General features: G+C 39.2%; 1 protein-coding gene across 1 annotated transcript; it reads right to left on the reverse strand.

The window, feature by feature from the left end:
* Window positions 1-691: 691 nt before the first annotated feature.
* GABRA6 (gamma-aminobutyric acid type A receptor subunit alpha6) lies at window positions 692-21,418 on the reverse strand. Its single transcript, XM_050979763.1, has 11 exons — window positions 21,381-21,418; window positions 21,156-21,274; window positions 20,875-20,942; window positions 19,424-19,644; window positions 19,242-19,324; window positions 18,544-18,687; window positions 17,972-18,124; window positions 17,739-17,891; window positions 14,569-14,828; window positions 5,686-5,946; window positions 692-742 (listed from the first exon to the last, which is right to left on the reverse strand). The coding sequence occupies exons 1-11, from the start codon at window positions 21,416-21,418 to the stop codon at window positions 692-694; spliced, it is 1,551 nt and encodes a 516-aa protein (XP_050835720.1).
* Window positions 21,419-22,551: the final 1,133 nt, after the last annotated feature.

A 22,551-nucleotide genomic window follows, 5' to 3' on the forward strand; every position in this document is an offset into this window, starting at 1 on the left:
GTTGTACTTTAATGGTGACTTTGAACAAAGAAAGTTACACTGTGGTAACCAACCAGCTAAAGCACACAAAAATAGCTTATATTTCCTTTCTTCCCTTGTATCTCATTTTTTGTAAGTGTCATCTCAAAGATGAATCTTAAATTAAAAATAATTAAGAACTAATCCCTTATCTTTTATATGAAAGGGTTAAACATGATGGAACTACAGCTCCTTTTCATAGGATTTCTATCCAACATTGTTTTGGGTCAATTTCAAGTGCTGGAAATCAGTACAACTCCTAGATTTTCACTGAAACTATGCCAAGTTCTACCATTTCAGAATCAGCTGAGTTTAGCAATCCTTAGTCTATTAAAAAAAACCCAAACTCTTTTATTGATGTTTCGTGTAAATGTAAACATTCAATTGTTTACAAATGTTTTAGAAGAAATGAACATTCTTTCCTTTGACAATTAAACAAATAATTTAACAAGAATTTCTGTAGTAGAATCATTGTAAGAAATCTTAAGAAAATATTAATTAGATCTCTAAGAAGTTTGCAGCTCTTGATTTGTTCAGAGTTTGCATCCAGGTAATGTCCAATAAAAATATTCCCTGTTTCAAAGCTGAGATCACCTGTGGACAGACAAATCCTTTGAAGTCGCTTCAATCTTCTGTGACCTTGAGTGATTTCCTTGAAATCTTGGGCTGTTCTTCAGTTGGACTGAGGGTCATTTCGAAAATGCATTGCTGAAGGTTCAAAAAACTGGAAGGAAAGTTTAGAGGGGTTTAAGGTGTGCTTGTTAACCACTGTTAACAACAACTGAGTTAACCCCAAACCCATGTGATTTCTAACTCTCAGCAGACTCAAAATAGAACTGCACTACAAGGAGAATCCTCTTAGAATTTGATGCTCATTACCTGGATCATCAAAGCTCAGTTGTTAAGTATGCATGGCAATGACTGTTCCTCTTAACTTTTATATTTCCAGTGTTTAAACTGAAAAATGATGTCATGATATTCACTACAAGCTTTATAATACCAGTGTACTGAAGCTAAATACTTTTCCTGCACTTGTTTCTTTCTCTGTTCTTTTTTCTTCACACCTGACATCATTAGCATCTTCAACTTATTATGTAACTCTTCTCCTGCCATCCTGTCTATGTTCTCTGCATCCAAATAATATCCAGGACTCAGCAACTTTGGCCCATTCAGTGACTTTGTATCTTCCTGTGCTCCCAAACATAAAAGCTGTCTCTGCTTCTTTTTCTGGATTTATCATCAAAATTTTAACATCATCTCCTTATCTAGCTTGATTCACTTCATTATTCGATGTTTTATTACATGAGAAACTGTAATATAATGTTACATATGAAAATTAAGATAGATAAATTTAGAAATAAGGTGCATAAGATGATGTGGCAGTGGCATATGCACTGTGAGTTATGTGCCAAAGGCAGTACTAGCAGCTCTTTAAAAGGGGACTCTTTGCACTCTAAATCAAGCAAATTTTAAAATAAACTAGGTGTGCAATTCACCTATCAAGGTCACTGTCATAAATTAGTATTCAGCTCAAGGACTTAGGAAGATTTAAAACAGAAAACAAAGCCAAAATATGCTGTATGACAAAATAAAAAGCTAGAAGATCTTTTTCCTCATTTGTCAGTAAGGTTTGCTCTTCTTTCAAGAACTTTTCTATTAATCTAATTTAGACAAATGTGTCTTTTTCATTACTGTGTAGAGCTTTTTGTGGATGGCAGATATTACTGTACCCTACAGAAGAACATGAACCATAGAAATGTGCCATCTCCCATGTATAAATCATGGGGATGCTACATCCTCAAACTTTCCACCTAATTTAATTCACCTTACATAGAGAGGGACTAAGTCCTCTTAGAGTAAGAGTCCTCTTAGACTCTGATGCTTTATTTTTTTCATAGTATAAATAGCACAGTGATATCACTATAATTAGCACCTGTCAGCATTAACTTATAAAACCTTTTGAGATAAAAAGGGGCTTATCTTACAAGTATCTTACAGCATTTTCTGTGGTCTAAAAACTAGCATCAGTTCTTTTGTACATTTTGTAGTCCTTTGGTTTATTAGGTTCTACCAATATACAGTCTAACCAAATGCAGACAGAGAACTTTGCTGTTAAATTTCTTTGTTTTGACCAGTACAATTGATGCTCTGCAGTGTTATTGCTACTCTCCAGTGCAAACCCATTTACACTGAAATATCTTATGTAACAAGTTGCACAGTGGATGACTGCTATTGAATAAGAATGTTTTCCCACTTGCTCCAATAGAGAATTGAACCCTTTATTTAAATATTAAGACTAGAAGATAAATGTTATCCACATCCATGTAAAATAAGCATTCAGGTGAATGACCTAATTTTAAGCAGGATTTTGTTTTTCTCATTTTTTTTTTCCTTCAGAGAATGGTGCTGGTTTTGATTTAAAATATAGAAAAATATTAATCTTGTAATGAAAGTTTGCTACTAAGCTTCCTGTTTTGCAAAGCTTGACTTGGTGCAGTATGTATGGAAGTATAAATACAGAGTTCAGTCTAAGATACTTTTGCTGTCTGTGCAATCCTGGTTGCCCTCCCTGTGAGGGTGGGGAGGCCTTGGCACAGAGAAGCTCTGGATGCTTTATCCCTGGAAGTTTTCAGGATCTGATTGTATTGGACTTGGAGCAATCTGGTCTAGTGGAAAGTGTCCCTGCCATGGGAGGGATGTGGAATTCCATGATCCTTAAGCTCCCTTCCAATCCAAACCAGTCTATGATGATAACATTCAAATGTTTAAAGGTGTCCATTTTATTAACAACACCTTCTTCTTTACACAGACTTCCAAATCAAAAAATATCTGTGTAATTTACATACTTTTAGTTTAAATGCATAGTAAGAGAAAAGATGTTTAACCTGAAGAGAAAATTATTAATGGCAGGGGAAGATAAAGGTATCCAAGGAACACTTTCAAAAGTAGTCAGTCCCTAAAGTTCTCATAAATCCTATGAGAGACTGTACATAAAAATGACTTTTTCATTTCTGTAACACATTATCTAAGCCAAAGAAAATTGCTTAGTAGTGTATTGAACTCGTACCAAACAGCTTAGAAAAGAGCTCCTCATTTCATGCAGCTCTCTGTCATTACACTAACAAGGCTGCTCCTTCCAGCTGAGGCTCTGAATCCAGAACATGAAGTAAAAAACTCTTCTTGCTCCTCCTTCAAAGCCAAAAGAAGAGCCTGGCCAGAAAATAATGATGGGAGTTGAAAATGACCTTTGATTCCAGTGCTAATAACCTGCTTTTAAAAACAGGGCCATGAAATGCCTGATTCATCCTCTGTGTACCTCCAAAGACAGGAGGCAGCTGTTTGGTTTGAGCACATGAATGATCTTCTGTGCTCCAAACTTCACTAATAAAAACCCTAGAAAGTTGCAGTACAAGAACTGGTGTACTGGAAATTTGTCTATTTCAATAAATTAATTGGATTTTTTCCTTTTTGTTTTCTAAACAAATGTCCTATGAACTCAAAAGAGTAAATTAAAAAAGTTAATTTACCTGAAATACTGCACAAAATGCATTTTTTAAATTGAATAAGCTCAATTATACTGTAACAACATTAAATCTGTTGGGCCTGAGGGAGCCAAAAATTAAGTTTAACTGCCCTTGAAGCTCTCCATGCTTTGTTCACCCAACTTTTGTATCTCCTCTCTTTGGAATTAAAAGCTTACATACTTTTATTATATTTTTAAAGCAAAAAGAATTCTGGTTGTTGAAAGTAACAACTGGTGATACAATGTTTGAATTAGAAACCCAGCAATGTATATGACAATCATTATTCGTTATAATTGAGTATACAAATGCAGAAATGTAATTAAGGAAGAAGAGCTTGGTCAAAATTTACACAATTGTTTAAATTCTTCATAATTCAAAACACCCCAGCTGTCAGTACTGTTCTCTTTTCTAAGCCTTGCTGCTGGATTTCTGTTATTCTGTAATGCTACTACAGAACATCATTTCTGAGCTTCTGAGCATGTTTGTGAGCTTGCACAGTAGCATTTAAAAATATTTATAGTCAGCACTTAGTCCTGGATTTTGGAAGTATTTTAAAAGCCTAGTTCTAATGTTATTATTAATATACGAGGTTTAGTGTAAATATTTCATCACCACCAAGGGAAATGGCAAGTATGTTCCAAATATTTCCAGATCCAGAATGTGAATGGTTTAATCACTGGAGTCTTGGCAAGCTGAGGAGCTGGCCTCTAAACAGAAGTTGCCATGATCAGACATGAGCTTTTTGAATACCTCCCTTCTCTGACTGAGATAAGTCATTTGCACACATAGTCAATATTTTAACAGCAGGATCAGTAACTCTGGCACAAAAGCTAAATTTAGCCCTGGGCAGGGCTGGAGTGGCCAGGAGCTGGCAGCTGTGACCTCTTGAGAGACATCTGCAGGAACATTTGTGAGAGACAGTGTCTCCTACCTTCCTGCCCTCACAATTCCATAGAAGCTGCTTGGCAGCACACCCCAGCTCTGAGAGACAGCATTTCCCAGATCACACTGGTAGCAGAAATTAGAGTCTGCTAGAGCAGCAGCCTTCTAGCAGAGGTGAGGTGCCACCAGTCAGCTGATCTGCACTGCCTTGTTTCTTTGAACTGCAACATCTCCTGGCTGCCCACAAGATTTCCCTCAGTCTGCTTTACCTTTCATCTAGGAAATAAAGGCACAGCCTGATCCCCACTCATACCAGATTTCCAGCCTCTGTTTTTATTGATGTAGGGACTTTGTGCATTTGGTGCTATCCAAATATCATCATTATCTCTCTGGCTGTCCTAAATAAACTAAATGTACCAATCAAATTGACTGCAATGTACAGTGAGATCCAAAACTCTATAGCAACGAGGCAAATGAATATATTTTTTACCAAGGAAATAGGACACCATTAACTTTATTTAGGCAAAAAAGTGGAAAAAATAGAGATTTAAAGCATTAAAGAATTAAAGTTTAATGACTCATTACTGACTGATTATTCTAGACATGCTCAATTTGCAGGGGACATGTCTCTTCTGGACCCCATGGATATGTAAAGGTGTAATCACTCTCTGCCTGATTCCAACAAAGTTAAGAAAAGATTTTTCAGCCTTATTTGCATAAGGCAGAATGATTTATATGAAAATAACAAGAAAATGTATTGGAATGTACAAAATTAAGGACTCTTGATTCAAAAAATTTATACTGCAGTTATTAATCTTTTATACTATATAGCAAACCCTAGTCTCCCTCTTTCTGGGGAGACTTATGGTACTAGCTCCCTGAGAAAACCTTAGGATATTGAAGTCCTGATCTCTTTCACTTCATGGCTTCAACCGATATTTCCACCATTCCTTTCAACAGGTTAAGAAATAGAAGATTTAAGATCAGTTTGTTTGCTGAGAATGTCATCCTATGCTGTCTTAGAGAGCATTTTCTACTCAGTGCAGCATGAGTTAGAGAGAAGTGTTTACATTTCCCCTCTTCAAACAGCCTTTCTGCATTGTGCTGAGTGCTACAGCTGATTTTTTTGAGAAAACATTCTGGTATCACTCAGAAAGGACTGATGAACTGAGTTGCAACAGTAAATGAACAACTGAAATAATGCTGGCAAAGTAAACATATTACATATTATAGATGAGTATTCAGAAAATTTACTACTCACTTCCATAGTGTCTTTTGAAAGATAAACAACCCAGTACACCAGGTTGAATCCTGCAAATGCCACTGGGAAGAGGATCCTGGAATACTGGTCTATTTTACTTGCACCTCCAATGGCTGGTGGTTGTGGTGGTGCTGGTGGAGGAACAGGCAGAGGCTGACACTGGGATGCAGTATTTGATATGATGCTGGGCTCAGGAGACTGCTCTGCCTGAGATGCTATGGAGTTCACTCTCTTCTTCAGGTTAGAGTTGGAGTCAGAATGCTGTGAAAGAAAAAAAGAGGGAAAAAAAGGTGATATTTAGATACAGAGCCTTTGGTTTTGTGATCTTTAGACTTCTTTCCACCTTTTAACTTTCTGATTTTACTGTTGCTTCTCTGCTATAGTGCAATACCAGAAAATAACAAAAATAATTCATCTATTCAAAAGGATATATATTTTTATGGCCTAAAGCTTTGGTGTAAAGCCATGAAAGAATGTGTGCCTTTTCACTGTGATAAGTGGAAGCTCCAAGAGATGAAAAAAGAGAAGATGGAGCTAAAAGGGAAACAAGGTAATGGTGTATCTAAATTGTAGAAGGTTGATATGACTGAAGTTTGTGCAGATATGGATCAAGATTAAACCAAGCATCAACATGGGCTGGCTCAGGTGCAATCTTCCTGGCTGAACCCACTGACAGTTTGGTAAATACTGAATGGAGTCAAGCAGTCATGCAAGAACTAGAAAACTGCTGCACAAAAGGCAATGGACTATACAGCTGCTGAAGACATGAATGCTGAATTGTCCTCTTGTTTTTTCCAGGATAAAATTTCATTTTTAAATATATCTCATAATTCCCACATCTCTACCATGCATACAACTGAAGAAAAATATACTTAGCTGTAATGGGACTATTTTTATTTTCATTTATGGTGAAATGAAACCAAATTACTCCCATATTTTATGCAGTATTTGCAGCCAGGTCCAATTACTCTTCATAAAGCTGTATTAAAACTCTTCTGAAAATTCAGCCAGAACTCAGGGACATGTAGAGCTTATGGGTGTATTAATTTTGTACACCTGTTTTATTTGGGACCACATTGCCATTATTTTACTTGGACAACAGTAGAAGTGATAGAGCTCTTCCTTCCAGAAATGATTAGGAACAGGACCTACCCCAGGCTCTAAGCCTGCTTTGATGGACATCAATTGTTCACTTTCACAGTAGTGTCAAATAGGAGGAAATATTCAAAAACCTTGCTGCTCCTGCCATGTCCCAGGATGGCCATTTGTGGATGCATAGCAGCAGCTCTAAGATTCATCTGATGGCTGAGAAAATACAGAGGGATGATGTGAGTGCCTTTGTTTGTTTGTTTGTTTTGAGATGAAGTACTACACTGTTCTGTTAATAGGGAGCTTAAGCCTAAAACTTTGTCCATAAAACTCATTTCCCTGATTACTGAGGAAAAATCTTGTGCACAAAATCACACAATGTCCACAGATGTTCTTGGATTTGAATACAAAGACTTTCTGGTCAGCAGAACAAGGTGACCAAATGACTGAAGCAGATGAGGGAAGTCTTGGACAATGTAAATAACTCCCAAAATAACAGCACATACATCTATAGTGAAATGGAAGACTAACATTGGAATCATTTTAAGGTAGAAAAATGCTATTAGATAGGCAATTTACAAAGCTATTCATTGGGAGTGATTTAATGACAACCATTCACATAAATGTAGCCTGCTGTCAGCATTTTTGGGATTTATCTTGCAGGATTTCTAAGCATGGGAACAGATTTTAGTCAATCAGATAAATGACTGAGTCACTAAAAGGAAAGGAAGCATTTTCTGAAATACATTTTCCACTCTTGTACTCGGGCCACAATTTCTAGATAACAGACTAACCTAGCACAGCTGGTGTCTCCTGGGTGACTTAAAATAGTTGTAACAGGCATTATCCTTCCACAAGTCATTGTAACTGTCAGAGAATCAGGACAATTGCCATTTCTACAACAGGATGGCAAGTTTTGTTCATGAATGAATGGACTGGTATCCAACTAAAATTAGGGAGAGATGGATTTCTCATAGCTGATTTTAGTCTAAACAACAGGTGAAGAATTGAAGTTTTCCTTACTTCAAAAGGAAGAAGGAACTTTTTCTGTAGGTATTTCCCTTACCTACTGCCCTTTTTCTTCCCCTACAACCAATCACCACTGCCAATTTGCCCTCTATACATATATGGCTGGTGTCATGCTCTGCATGGGTATTAAAAAGCATTCCTGCTCTGTGCCTATCTGGAACACAGATGTTTCGTTTTGCATTTTGCAGTAACACAGCAAGCAGCAGACAGATTTAAATGGAGGATGAGCTACAGATGTGTCACAGGAACAGAAAGAGGGTTATCCATGTCCACTTGCACTAATCATAATAATAATAATCCCCCTCTATGAACAGACTGGCTGGCTGAGCCTGCCTTCCTGCCTGCACTCCAGTTCTGTTCCATTTGCCTGCATGCCCTGCTTTGATCAGAACTGTACAAGTTGGAAGGCATCTCTTTTTCTCAGCCTTGTTTTTCAATTTCTGTGGAATAACTTGACCTTTTGTGGAGACTGTGTGGTTCCTAAAAATACAAGTGTTAAGGTGAATCTTAATCCTTTTTATCTACAATATTCTGGTACAAGGAGGGTCAAATTCTACTCTGGACTACTCAAGCATGAATCAAGAATTCCAGTGCTGAGGTGATGGAGTTAATAGTAAGTAGAACAGATGTAGTGTATGGTCATTGGCTGATGTTTAGTACTGAACACATTTAGCATGTAGAGGTAGGAAAATTTTTGTGATCATTTGAATAAGCACTTGGAAAACTGTAATCCTGGTCATTATTTTATTTATATTTAATAAATCTCATTCCTATAGAAGGGGGATTACTAAAGTAGGAGGATTATCTCAATGTGATTTCATCTCAAGAAAAAACCCTGAGCAGTTCTTTCCACTGTCTTTAACAGTCCTGTGTCCCCATAACAGTGAGCTCAGGGTCAAGCCATCTATTTCCTTCTAAATCCCTACTCAGGATACGGAATTCTAAGTCCAAATTTATCTCAGATGTGTAATAAGGATGCCTCTCAGTATGGGAGTTGTTTGTAGACCAGACTGCTGCCCCAGAACCACAACTCATATTTTTCATTGGAATTCACTGCTGAACCAAGAACAGGAGGCAATGAGCAGGCCTGAGGATAAGAATATAACTCCTTATTACAGTCGTTCTGAACAGCAGCTACAGTAATTTGTCTCCTGTATCTAGATTTAACTTCTCCTTTTGACAAAGATTACATACAATAACATCATGAAATGTTAACAAAACAGAGAAAATGGAAATGAATAGCCTATTTTGCATAGCTCCCAGAGCCAATCACTCAAGTAAGGACTGTTTTACAAGCAGCAAGAACAAGAAGCCTGAGGCACAGCACTCTGTGTCATAAGGAAATAATGGATTTTCTGAAGTTACTGAACCTTGATTCAGAGGTACTCTTGCAGTTATGTGGAACGTTGGTCCCATCAGGCAATGAAACTCACAGCTCCGTAGGAGCAGGCAGTGGCACAGAGCAGACTGGCAGTGCCTTGTTTCATGTGAGACACCACCACCCTGCACAGGCAGCACTGGTATGTAGATGGCCTGTAAGGTACAGCCTGCCTTCTTGTTGGGCTTGGCAGCCTAGCTCTCTTGTCCCCTGGAAAGCTCACAGAGCACTCTCATCCTCTCTACAAAGCTCTACTCTCTCACAACCCTCCTCAATAGCACTACAAGTTGATTATACTCAGAATATCTCAGGAGGCTTTCACCATTTCTTGCCTTTCAGATCTAAAAAAACACAGCACACACAACCATGGAGTAAATAAAATTCTTTGTCTCCTCTTTCTGATTCTTTTGGTGCATGCTAACTGTGATTTATGAATGCACTTTGTTCTTATGTTTCTTTCCCTCAAGAGGTTTCTGTAACTCATATTTGTGGAATTCTCTTCTCCGTTGCTTTGTACTGCAAATGCATATTCTCACTATCAGTTTAGTTTATGATCTAACAGTAACATCAGTCTCTTATATATGCAACCCAGATACTGGCTAACTTTAAAAAAATGAGTATCTGTATGTCCTTCCTTATCTCTCTTTTACTCACATCTCTTTTTCCTGCTAACAATGCAGTAAAAAGAGATTTATGAGAAAAAAACTCTAAAATTTTAGATTAAAAAATGTTATTTCTTTTCTTCATAATTTATTTGATTGAAAATACTGAACTTTCCTTATATCAAAACACACACACACACACACACACACACACACACACACACACAAACCAACCTAGAACCAGAGCTCAGTGTCTGTAAAAGGCAGAATACCTAATTAAATATATAACATTTTTTGCCCCTGCTCATTAGTAGATACAGTTTGAGAAATTTCAACCATTACAGACATAACAGCATGCCAGTCTCCCAAAGGGGGAATTACATATGGTTTAGCCCCTACATCCACCAGTGTGATCTGCAAAACCTCTCCTTAGCTATTGAACCATCCATATGCAGCATTTTCCAGCAGGAAAGTTCACTGCACTGTGCAACATCATCTTTTGGCCATGTACTAAGGAACTTCCTTCAACACAGTCCTGTGCAGTTTCAGTATCCATCTCATGGCACAGAGTCATTATAAACCCTAATCTGGACACTTCTTTGAATGTCTCATCTATGGGATCTGATAAAAAAAAAAGGTATATTGCAAATAATGTGTAAATAGCTATAAACAGTGTCCTGCAAAATCAAAAGCTGAGGATAGTTTAGAAGTCATTAACAGCCCTAGCTTCAGGCATCTCTAAAGGAATTTTAAATTACCTTTGCTAGAAACATTGAGGAAAAACATGCAGACTTGTTTTCATCATTTTTTACCCTAGTAAAAGGGTTGAATCACTTAGGTTAAACTGCTCACTTGGAGCAGAGGAAAACCATGTTCAAATTCTTTCTTAATCTCTAGGAAATGAAATCCACTTCTCTCAGAATATAGCCAAAACATCAAGTGAAGGTGAAAAAGGGGAGAGGCTGTTACCTATTACTTCAAAGGTATTTTATTTTGCATGGAAAAATCTAAAGATCTATATAGGCAGGAAGCAAAACTGAAAAATACCCAGTGCCCATTGTATTAAAAGTGCTGTCATATAAAGCAGATATGCAGTAAGGAGAGCAGAGACTGGAACCCTGGTCATTCTCTTTTCAAAGGGAATGAGCTATGGTAGAGTTTCTTCATAACATTTATTTGTAGCGTGCCAGAAAAAACATAATTGGCACAGAGCCTCTCTGCTGTCAAAATATGTTTTTACATCAAACAGATTTAAATTTTCAAAGCCAAATTTGGCTCTTAAATCTATCAGCGTCTGCCCATATGGTTTTTTTCCTATAATTAAGTTTTTTTTCTTCTCACTACCCTCCTGCAAAAAAAATTGCTGGGATTGTGCCTCAATGTTGTCAGTGAAGATCTTAAAGCATATAGTTGTTTTAGGGTGATACTAATGGGTGGTTGATAGAAGTACTCTGTAACACCAGGATATTCATTAAACAAACTCAGTATATTCTGACATAATTGTAGGAAACTAAGTCCTCTACACCAGTGACGGCTGTTCTGCAGCTGGCCAGGTTAAAGGGAATAAGAATCCTTTCCTGCCCAAGCTGTGTTGTTTTGAAGCAAGGCTGGAGGGAGAAGGAAGCTCTCCCACAGGTATTGCACTGCTCTGTGCTGATTTCTGTTAAAACATGATGGTCTTTTAGAATAACACTGTGAGCAAGCTGTTACAGGGTGGTAATCTTTTGTCTTTTTCATGTAGCCTCACATGGAAAGGATGTCTTTTGATCCACGGGGTTACTCCCTGACCATCCCAAAAGCATTTCTGCAAATGGTGTGCTCCACACAGCATCACAAATTCCCTTCCCCTGCAGCTTCCAGGGCTGGGATCTCCCTGGGAAAAGAAAGCCATCAAGAGGAAACAATGCAACTGATATAGAAAATATGCATTTGAAATGGATTTAAAAGCTAAATGCCATCATGCTTTAATATGTGCATGTATAGGCTGTTTGATTTTGACATGCTAAAGCCAGCTTGGCCACCGTATGAGTAAGAACAGGTTTGTGTCAGGGTCCAGATGAAAGCTCAGCTTGCTGCCCTGTGTTCTGCAGAGGAACACCCATAGTTTTGTATCTCACACAGTGATTGCCTGCAGCTGATGGAGAGAGCAAGCCAAATCCTGCTCTCAGTTAACTGAGGTAAATAGAGAGGCTTTCCTGGAGCCAGCCCAGGCCTGCTGGGCTCTCAGCTCTCTGCTGAGCACACGGGCACAGCCTCATCTCTCTTGCTAACCCCACCACAGTTCAGTGGCTGCAGAATTTTCTCCTACTTTCATTCTACAGAAGAGCAGAGTTTGGTCTTCTGACAGATTTCTTTTCTGAGTGTACAGTTTTTTCCTCCACATTATAAAAACCTGTGTGAGAGACTTTAGTTTATTTGAATAAGGCAAAATTTTAAATAAAATTAACTAGACTGAAGGGAAAAGAAGGCTGCTTAATATTTTAAGATTTTTTTTTTCAAAAAACATTTAATCTGAAATTATATATATACATATACCCCGTAGATATGTTTAACTTGACTCTGGGCCCTCACTGTAGCAGGAAACTGAGTGTTATGCTGTGTGCCTTAAAAATAACTGCCCTAGGACCAGTAATGCAGCTATAGAAGCACAGGGCTCAGTGAGAATGACAGTCCAGAGGAAATGGTCATACACATGCAATCAGCCTGTGTTAAATACACTGTTAGCATTCAAATTAGATACTTCAGGTCTGTTTTATATGAAATTATATCACTGACTGCAGTATATCTATGGATGTGCCAACACACAAAACTTCCTTCCTCCTTATCTCTACCAAAGAGGGAAAAAAAAAAGAATGAAAAAACCAAAGCTTCTTAAAATCTGTTATCCTATAATCACTCCTTTTTCCCAGAATACCCTTCTGGAAGGGAACCTTTTAAATCCAATAGCTAATTCTTCTAGAAACCTTTTTGACCACATCATCTTGCCTTCAGTTGTAAGTACCCCTTGTTTTTAAGATCTCACTGAGTTTGCTCTTTCTGTTACTGCAGTTCTCATAGCAAACTGATCCCAGGAGAAAAACGTGGTGGATGTACAGGGCTTGAAAATGCCTGTCTTGCTTTGAGCAAGATCAGGTCTGTTGAATCTTGTGGACATTGTGGGCTGTTTTAGAGACTGAGTTTACTTTGGGACCTAAATGTTAAGTCTGTATGCTGTCAGCTAGATGTAAATAGTTTTCTTGAGCATTTTGTGGCAGGGTGCTTCCTAGATGCGTATTTTATTCCTAGATGCTTTATTTTTTCTTTTGTTGGTTTTTACTTGGAAAACCTAACAAGTTAATATTTCCAAAACAGGAAGGAGGGTCTTCAGTTTGCTCTTAGCTTGTTTAAGGCTGGAGACCTTGATAAGAAATTTGAGCCTTTTAACTTCTTTATCTTTTATTCATTTGTTCAACAGAAATTTTATGTCTGGTGCCTACCTTGGTCTGCTGTGATTCACAGACCATGTAAATCTGGAGGAGACCTATCAAGCAAGTTCTTAGCTTATCTGGGCAGAAGCAAGAGATTATTTTTGGATCAGTTGTTTTCCTGAGACTGAGAATGTGAGGGGGTGTCCACAGTGGCTGTGAATGCACCAGCAGCACGTGCAGAGTCAGCCTGTTTTCGTATTGCTCAACAGAGACTTTTCAGGGAAAACAAAAGTAGTATTTTTTGTTTTGTTTATTCCTTTCTAGTAAACCTCCTTATTTAACTCAAACTTTCAAGTGTGTGAACGACAGATCCAAGCTGTTCTTCAAGATGTAATAGCTATCAATATTTTCTTCATGCTTTATATAAAACCCAGTGAACTTTTTGATTTTTGTTTTCTGATAGCTTGTCCTCCAAAAAAGAGTCAGAAAAACTTATCGACTATGATTTTTATAGTTTGAAAGTACTTAAATGTTGTACCTTTAACTGCTACTTATCAGCAAATGTGGAAAAATTACTCTCTAATGGGTAAGGTGCTGCCTTGGCATGGGCACCTCTTAGACTGACTCCCTTATGCAAAATGTCATTCAGATTGTTATTTCTCTAAAAATGGAAATCATGGTGGTAGTAAAACTGATTTTGAAACAGGAAGGCCACAATGATGAACAGATGAACATATGCTGTGAGACAGCATTCACGACTTAGCATAAGATTTACAGAGTGAAATTTGCAAGCAATTCTGACACAGTTTTTTGATACTAGAAAGACTTCCCCTCTTTCATGTGTACCAAAATCTATCTTTCATTGATGTTTTTCCCCCTCAAACCTTCTACCAACACAGATTTCAGTAAGGTAAGAGATGCCAAGTTTATGTAGGGACTAATTACCCATCTTCCAAATGGCTCACTTGTGGTCTGTACCCTTGCACTACAGTGATCCCATCATCATCTGGCCAATGCACATGTTTATTCCATTGAACACTGTCCCACAAATTCTGCAGACTTGCTGGGAACTACAGGTGCCTGAACACACTCCCTGCAGCATTGCTCAGGAGAAGTATCAGCGATAACAGTCTAATGGCTTTCCTTAAATATCTTGCCAAATAAACATCTCTCTAGAAAATCATATTGCAAATTTAAATAAACACTACAAATAAACGAAGTATTTTCATTTTCTGGAATCAGAACAATGTCTGATAAATAGACACAATCTGGTTACATAATCTGCTTCAGGTTAAGATCACTTTAATATTGTTTTGCATTCACTACTTCAGCTGCCTGTTCCTATATGATGCTTATTATCAGAAAAGCAAGCAATTACCGAGACAATCTCGTCCTCTGCCGGTACGGTTGCTGCTGATAGTGCTGCTGCCAGTGCTGCTGCCCTGGCTGCCTTCCTCATTGCTCTCTGAGCCTGGAGATTGGTGAAGTAGTTGACAGCTGCAAACTCAATAAGTGCAGAGAAGACAAAGGCAAAGCACACGGCGATGAACCAGTCCATGGCGGTGGCATAGGACACCTTGGGCAGAGAGTGGCGAGCGCTGATGCTCAGAGTGGTCATTGTGAGGACTGTGGTGATTCCTTGGAGACAGCAGAAAGAATGGGGGGCATTAGAACTCAGCCTCAGCCCTGATACTCTTAAATTCATATATAGGAAGAAAACCAAGGCACAACACCCTTTTTGATTTTAGCTGTCCAACAAGACTCCTAAGTATTTTGTATCCTTTAATAACTCGTGTACTGGATTCAGCATCTAAAAGGTCTGGAAAAACTTCCTAAATGCATTGAGGAGACTGAAAGAGAACAACGTTCTACATGGGACAGCTTCTTAGAATTGTATAAACATGTCTGTAACAAAATCCAGGCTCAAAATATGAAGGAGATTTTCCTTGGTGGGTTAATAAGTAGAATGTTTGGCAGAAACCTGGATTCACATATTGTCATTCCCCAACAGTGATCCTCTCCTTCTTCTGTTGTAGTACAAGACAGAACATGGCTTACAGAACCCTCACTAAATCAGTCAAATTCTACATTAAAAGCAGTCAGAGCCTGATCCAAACATTTCACGTAATAATGCTCTGGTCCCCTGAGCTGTTGTCTTTAATCACTGGATACATTTTTTAAGATTCACTAAGAGTATCTTGATTTGAAAGCTCCCCTAGCTACAGATAGGGAAGGACAGAAAAGCTACTTCTCTAGAGCTGCTTATCTATTTCCACAGAGCAAATCTGTGTCATGTAGCTCGTGGGCCCCATGGTGTTCTTCCCATGAATTCATGAATTTATTCTTTCTGTGTTGGAGTGTACAGCATTAATAATGTAGGAAATATACTTCCTACTGCTGTCTGATACAAGCAAAAAATGCAAGAACAAACTCAATCATTTACATACAAGCCTCTGTGACTCATATTTACTTATAATTATGCCTGCTAGAATGTAAAAACTGTGTGTATTTAAAGACAGTAAGGTAGAGAACATCCTCTTCTATTTTCTGCAGTTGGGAAAAGGTAGGTGGCAAAGTGAAAGATATTTTAATGTCATATTGTGATGGTCATGTTGAGCTGATGAAGAATATGCTATGAGTGATGCTCAGAGGAAAGGATGCAGTGTCATAGCATATTGCAGCATCCAGAAAGGGTGACATTATTCTCAGAGTTTCTCTGCAACTCTTTCACATGATGTGACTTGCCAGCTGTCTGAGGTTAACTATGCCCCAATGTCATTACTTATCAGGTTTTAATGAAATACAAATAGGAGATGGTATAGAAATATGTAGGATTCCTACTTCTCCCAAATCTGCCAGACTCATTTTATTATATGAATACAACTATGCTGAGATGCATTTCAATTTCAAAGGTCCAGAATGAAATTTTTAAAATGATGTGTGACTAGATTAGAATCTGTCCATGTGCTAGTTAGCAATAAAATTGATGTATTCTGTGTCTGAATAAAAACTTACTGCAGCAGGAATTTAACTTAGGAATAGGTCTCCTATTCTTTTACAGATATAGATAAGAATTCTCTCCATGTGGAGTGAATATTGATGAAATGCTCTGCACGGTGGAAAGCTACTTCATCAAACTGAATACCAAATTACAGTTGGTAAACTGTGCAACTGCTGATTGTTTACCCTTGTCTTTACATTTTGAACACTTCTTGTAAGTTTTGAAGAATATGTTACATAATGCAAACACTGAAATCTGATAGCTGGCATCCATTGTGGAGGTAAAGTTCTTAAATTATTTTGTGCTGAAATACTGGTTTAGGCACATCATTATTCTACCATTAATTTCTCTTCTCTCAAACTTAGCTTTCAGACTTATAAGTAAAAGTGAAAATTTGTAATTCAAGTATTTGCAGTATGATGCATTTTAAACCTTCACCATTCTTAAATTTTCTTTTTCACAGAGAAAGACCAGAAGTCTTTTTTTGTCATAAGGAATTTGCCCTCTTTTCCTTATATTAAGGTATTCAGAATCCATGTGATTTTGAACGAGTCGGGACTACAAATTCAGACTGTTCCCTGGGAGAAATAGAAATGGAATAAGGATTGAAATATTCTTTTAAAATGCCATCACTATTTTCCACAATACAGAAAGGAGTTAATTTTACTCTTTTCATAAAATGTTTTCTCAAGTCCCTGTTACTCTTCAGTACAACACCTAAGAGCTGTTATTCCAGTGTTTGGGGTATTTATATACTTATTACCAGATCACCTACAGACCTACATGCACACCTCTTCAGGCATGTACACTTCCATGCCCACTATGCTGCAAGCATGTTTTACTTAAAAGGTAGAGGATGTAACTCTACAATCCAGAGATGCAACATGAAGTCAAATCAGGTAGCATCATATCTGGAGTATAAACCTCAGATATATATGAACCAAGAGACTCAAAGCTTTGAGAGCATTAATTCAAACCACTGGAAAGAAAGAAAAAGGCCCTGCCATGCAGTATGGATACATCTTTCTCATTATAACTGCAACCTGTGCCAGGGACATTTTTCATCTCACTGATCTTTATCCATCTAAAGCCCTTGTTAGTTGTTTAGATACCTTCGTAACCAAGGGGAAGAGAGCACTCCAGAATGAGTGTTAGATGGAGGTACCTTATGTCAGATAATAACTCTATTCCATGTGATTTTTTTTCCTTTTAAAGCTTTAACTCATATTGGTTTCACGAGCCAATAAATCCATCATAAAAATCCTCTTGAAAAAAAATGGCATCTACTTTGAAATTGTCCCTTTCTCCATTGGACAATTGGAATACAATTGAAAATTGTCACAAACAAGTCTGGCTACCCAAATATTCTGAGTCAAGAATTTTGACCCTCATAGGTAAATTGACTGTCATTTCACTTTAGTATTTACTTTTGCTGACTGAAACCAACTAGCTGCCTCTCCTAATCCCTGCTGGTTTGCAGTATCTGATTGATAGAATGGATTCAATACAGTGAATGAAATGAATGACAAAAGGAAAAACACAAATACCAGCCACGGTTCTTGCTGGAACAGATTCTTTGTTAATCCAAAACACAACTTGAGACAAGACGACAGTCATGATGCATGGAATGTATGTCTGAATGAGGTAGTAGCCTATTTTCCTTTGCAGATGGAAATAGAGCAGCTGGAGTGAATATTCCCCTAAAACAAACAAGTAATGAAAGGAATGAATGAGTGAATGAATGGTACATGCTGAGCTCAAAGACCTTAACACAGCATACCAAAAACTGTCCTGGCTGGAACAGACTCCTTGTTAATCCAGAAAGACACCTGAGAAAGAATGACTGTCATAATGCAAGGAGTGTATATCTGTATCATGAAGTAGCCCATCTTCCTTTGCAAGTGGAAATAAACTGTCATGATTACATATTCACCTGTTAAGAGACAAGTATGTCAGCATTATTCTGGCAACATGTGAGTGGACATCATTGGCTTAAACCCAACATAATATGTTCTGATGAAATCACAGACCTCTTAGTGCATAATAAAAATAAGCTGCTTAAAAAAAGGTAAAGTGACCTTATGGAAACTGAGCAGAATAATATTCATTTTATGCATTGCTTTTACTGGGGTGGAGAGGTAGTGGGAATTCTTAAGAATAACATGAACAAATTTTGTGTTTGATAGGACTGTATTGAAAAGCTGTCTTTAAAGACAATGGTTATAGTCTGTCAAAGGGTTTTACTTTGTAAAATGGCAAAAGATAATTAATTCATTCTATATGAAAAAACCCCTGTAATTTATTATCAAGATGTTTCACAACACCAGTAGCTTCCACATGGCTCCATCTTACCTGTGTTAGATTTAATTGTTTCACTAGATACAGTTTGTCCTATGAGGTCATACTGGAGAAGACTGGAAGATTCCTGAGGTACTTCTACTGAATGCAATGGTCCTTTTTTCCAAGTATAAATTATTTCACTTTTTGGATAAGCATCTGAGTAACAGAGGGGAAAATGATCATTACTAATTAGGTATTTTATAAGTAGTTGAAAAAAATAAAATATTATCTTTTGTAGCTCAAATGCCCTCAGAAACATTCATCCTACTCCAGAAGTTCCTAACCTCATTAATGATAAAGTGAAAAAGAAAAGCAACAATAAGAAAATGACTGAGGTGGGACCTGAGAGGAACAAGCTGTCACTTCTTAATTTGCTACAAAACATACACATTGGTTACCACAGCTCAACTAAATATTTTCAGAATTAAATGTAATATAATAAATATAGCAGAGGTTTCATGATTTGTTGAAGCACCAACTTTGACTACCAGAAGTGTAAGAATAATAAACAATAAAACGTGTTTCAGCAGTCACCCTTCAGTGAACAAATCCATGTCCATATGAATGGTCTGAGTCTCAGAGAAAAAGGAAAATTCTAGTATAAAAATACAACTTAAAATTACACTATGTCACTAAGTAATACCTTAAGATCTCTGACCTTCTGACCAAAGGTGTTACTTTAACAAAGTGAAAAATTCAGAAAAACTTACAGCTTCCAAATTTCAGTGGACAAGCATGTCCATCCATTGGGAAATTCACCAACCTCATAGGACAGTCAGCATTAATGGTTAGTCTAGAACACACAGTTGTAGATAATGAAAAAATATGGTATGTAGGAAAATGCTGATGAAATCAAAAATACAGGTCAACCAAAAGCAGGACAAGCTCTCACCTCATAGTGTAAAGAATAGTTCCATTCTGCATAATTCTGAAAAGTTTGTTAGGAGTTGTCATATTGTGAGCAATTGATTTTTTTCCATTTCTAAAAAACGTGTCTGGTGTCCAAATTTTACTGACCATTAAATTGTTCAGTCTCAAAATTTCAGTTGGCCCACTAAACTTCAGCCTCTCATCAGTCCATGTCTGACGAAAGAAGACATCCATTGTGTATTCCTGTGGGAAATAAATAGGGGTTGACATCTCTGTGGGGGTCAGCAGTCCCAAGTGGCTGTGGGGAGACAATCTAACACACATGTCAGTGGCATTTCATTTACTGCTTAAACACTCAATCCTATTATCATTAAGTAGTTACTAAAAAAGTCATCCATGAAAACATATCCTATTTTCTTGTTATTTGAAGAATAGTTACAAATGAGTCATTGAACAGATAATGGGACATGAGTTAGGAACAAACTAACCTCATTGTACTCTCATAGATATTAATTTAATTCAAAGTGACTGAGGTCTAAGGAAATACAAATGTCTCCCTTTCAAAGTGCAAGACCAAGCTATCAGTGTTTAATTGCCAGAAACAAAAAGACACGGTGACTCTTCTGCAGCTTCCTTTGGATATTCACAAAGTGAGGACTGATCTGAGTCACATCACAGTATGGTGTCAAGTTAATATTAATCAATGGGACATTTTACCAAGAATTCTTAGTAATATTTTCACAAGTCTTCAGAAAAGAGCTCTCTGTAAAGTTGCTTAGGAAACAGAGCTAAACCTAGCCAGGGGAAAATTTTGTAAGAATGCAAGGTTATGCCTTCTCTTTGACTGATGAAGAGCAGTGGAAAACCTTTGGTACTACTCAGAGCCCACAGTTCCCAGCCTACAAACTGGATTGCAGGCTCAGGTGAGCTGGTGTTACAGGGATGCACAAGGGCAAAAATAGCAGCCCAAGTCAATCTCTAGAAAGGGAACCCCAATGCCATCCTCACTTCCATGACTTAACGTGTTCCTGGGGGCTACTGCTGCATAGACAGAGTGCACCCAAGTCTGAACCTCTGTCTACACAGACTGAGTGCACCCAAGGCTGCAGCTGCCTGAGTTTGGGGGCAGCCAGCATGACCAGGGGCAGCCGTGTCAGCGATGGCACCATTCCCCTGCTGCTGCTCATTCGGTGTCCTCCTACCAGGCAGCGTTCTGCAGAGCTGTGCTGGGACACGCTGCTCACTATCTTCTTCACAAGGTTCTAGAGGCATCTTTTACCCGTGCCCGTGCCCTCACCTGAGACTGGCGCGGCCGGGAAATAGCTGTATGCAGCTCTGGCCAAACTGCTCTGCTGGGCCCTAGAGATTGTCAAAGAGATTAAGCCTCGTAATCTGCTTTAATGACGGTCAACTCAGATGCCACCGTAATGAATCCCGGGAAAACAGAGCAGGGGCGGCGAGCGGGGCCCTTACCATCTCCACGTCGGACACCGGCCCGAAGCTGGTCACGTAGATGTCCGTTTTGACTTCTGTCACGGCGCCTGCGGGACACGGAGAGGGGCTGGGAGAGGAGCGGGACCCCTGTTCGAGGGTAGCGGAGCCGCCCCGCAGGAGCGGGGGCTGCGGGGCACGGGCAGCTTCGCTGTTCGCCGCCGCTTTTGGGGCTCCGCCGCCTCCCTCCTGCCGGGCAGCCGGAGCGCCGCTCGCCCTTCCCCACCCGCCGGCTCCCCGAGGGGACGAGGCTTCCCCGCTACCTCCAAATCCCGGTCGGAGCCTGTTGTCGTAGCCGTCCAACAACTTGTCGAGGATGCGAGTGATGTTTTCCGAGTAGAGGTCCGCCCCGTCGCCCTGGTCCCCCAGCGCCGTCCCCACGCTGCGGGCAGAGGCGAGTCCCCGTCAGCCCCGGCAGAGCCCCTGGCCCGCCCGTCCGGGCTGCGGGGAGCCCTCGGGGGTCGGCGTGGCGGCGGGGGCTCACTCACCTCACAGCCACACACGCCCAGGCGAGCAGCAGAGCCATGCCGCAGGTGTGTGCCGGGACGCTCCGGTGCCCCCAGACCCGTCAGCTGGAGCCGGTGTCGGCGCTCATCCTTCCCCGGGCCCGGGTGAGGCTCTGGCAGGGCCCGGCTGGCTCGGCCCGGTCGCTCAGCCCCGGCCCCGCGCTCCTGGGCCGGGCTGTGCCCGCGGCCGTGCGCGTCCCTCGGCTTCGCCGCCGCCGTTCAGCCTCATCTGACCGCTCCACGGGGGGAATTAGGGTTTGGAGGGACGGTGCGCGGCCGGAGAGCAGTGACAATAATCGAATAAGGCATTAGGGGAGATTAAAAGGAAGAAATCCACTGCTAGTTTTGGCATGGAATTAGCAGGGACCCGTTAGGAAATCTGGAAAAGCGCTGGCATCTTGCTGATAGAGATTATGTTAGAAATGGCCTCAGCTTTTATTATGTTTATGGTTCACAGGGAGATTATTATGCAGCTTCCACATCATTAGAACTTTGAGAAGGGGGGCAACCCTACAGTTTGCAATTTACTGGGGGTTTTAACCTTTCTCAACAGTTTTGCTGTTGATCAATTCTTCAGAATTGTGTAGAGATTTTCAGTATCTAAACACTGATATCTGGAGGTTGGACACTAAAAGTTGGTTCAGGTTCAGATTTCTAGATTTGTTTGTTTGTTTTTCTTTTTTGATTGTTTGTTTTTGTTAATACTAAGCTGTTTTGGAGGGTTACACACACAGATTTCGCTCAGACTTTAAACCAAGGCATTACCAGGACTTTTGTTAGAACTGGAACTCCTTACTTTTAAACCACTGGGATTATATATCATTACTAATTTTGTCCTGATAAGTACTGACTGGATCATTACTGTCCCTTCCTTCAGTAAGTGTGTTAATGTAGTCTGCCCTAAAGGAAAAAAAGTTCACTCTGCTCCAGCTTTTTGTGTGGCCTTATTGCTTCTGAAGGAAACAGTGAATGATGTAACACCTATGTCATTCAGCTAAGGGTAAACAAGGAATTGGGTCTGTTTTCTTTACGTGGTAATAGAGAGGGACTAATAAATACAGCAAAATGAATTAGTTTTTTTCATAATATTCTGTTGCATACACCTCATTTTCTCAGCTCCTACGAAAATATTTTAATTATCAAGAAATGGAAA

Source organism: Serinus canaria, chromosome 13, assembly GCF_022539315.1.
Source record: "Serinus canaria isolate serCan28SL12 chromosome 13, serCan2020, whole genome shotgun sequence".
Taxonomy (NCBI): Eukaryota; Metazoa; Chordata; class Aves; order Passeriformes; family Fringillidae; genus Serinus; species Serinus canaria.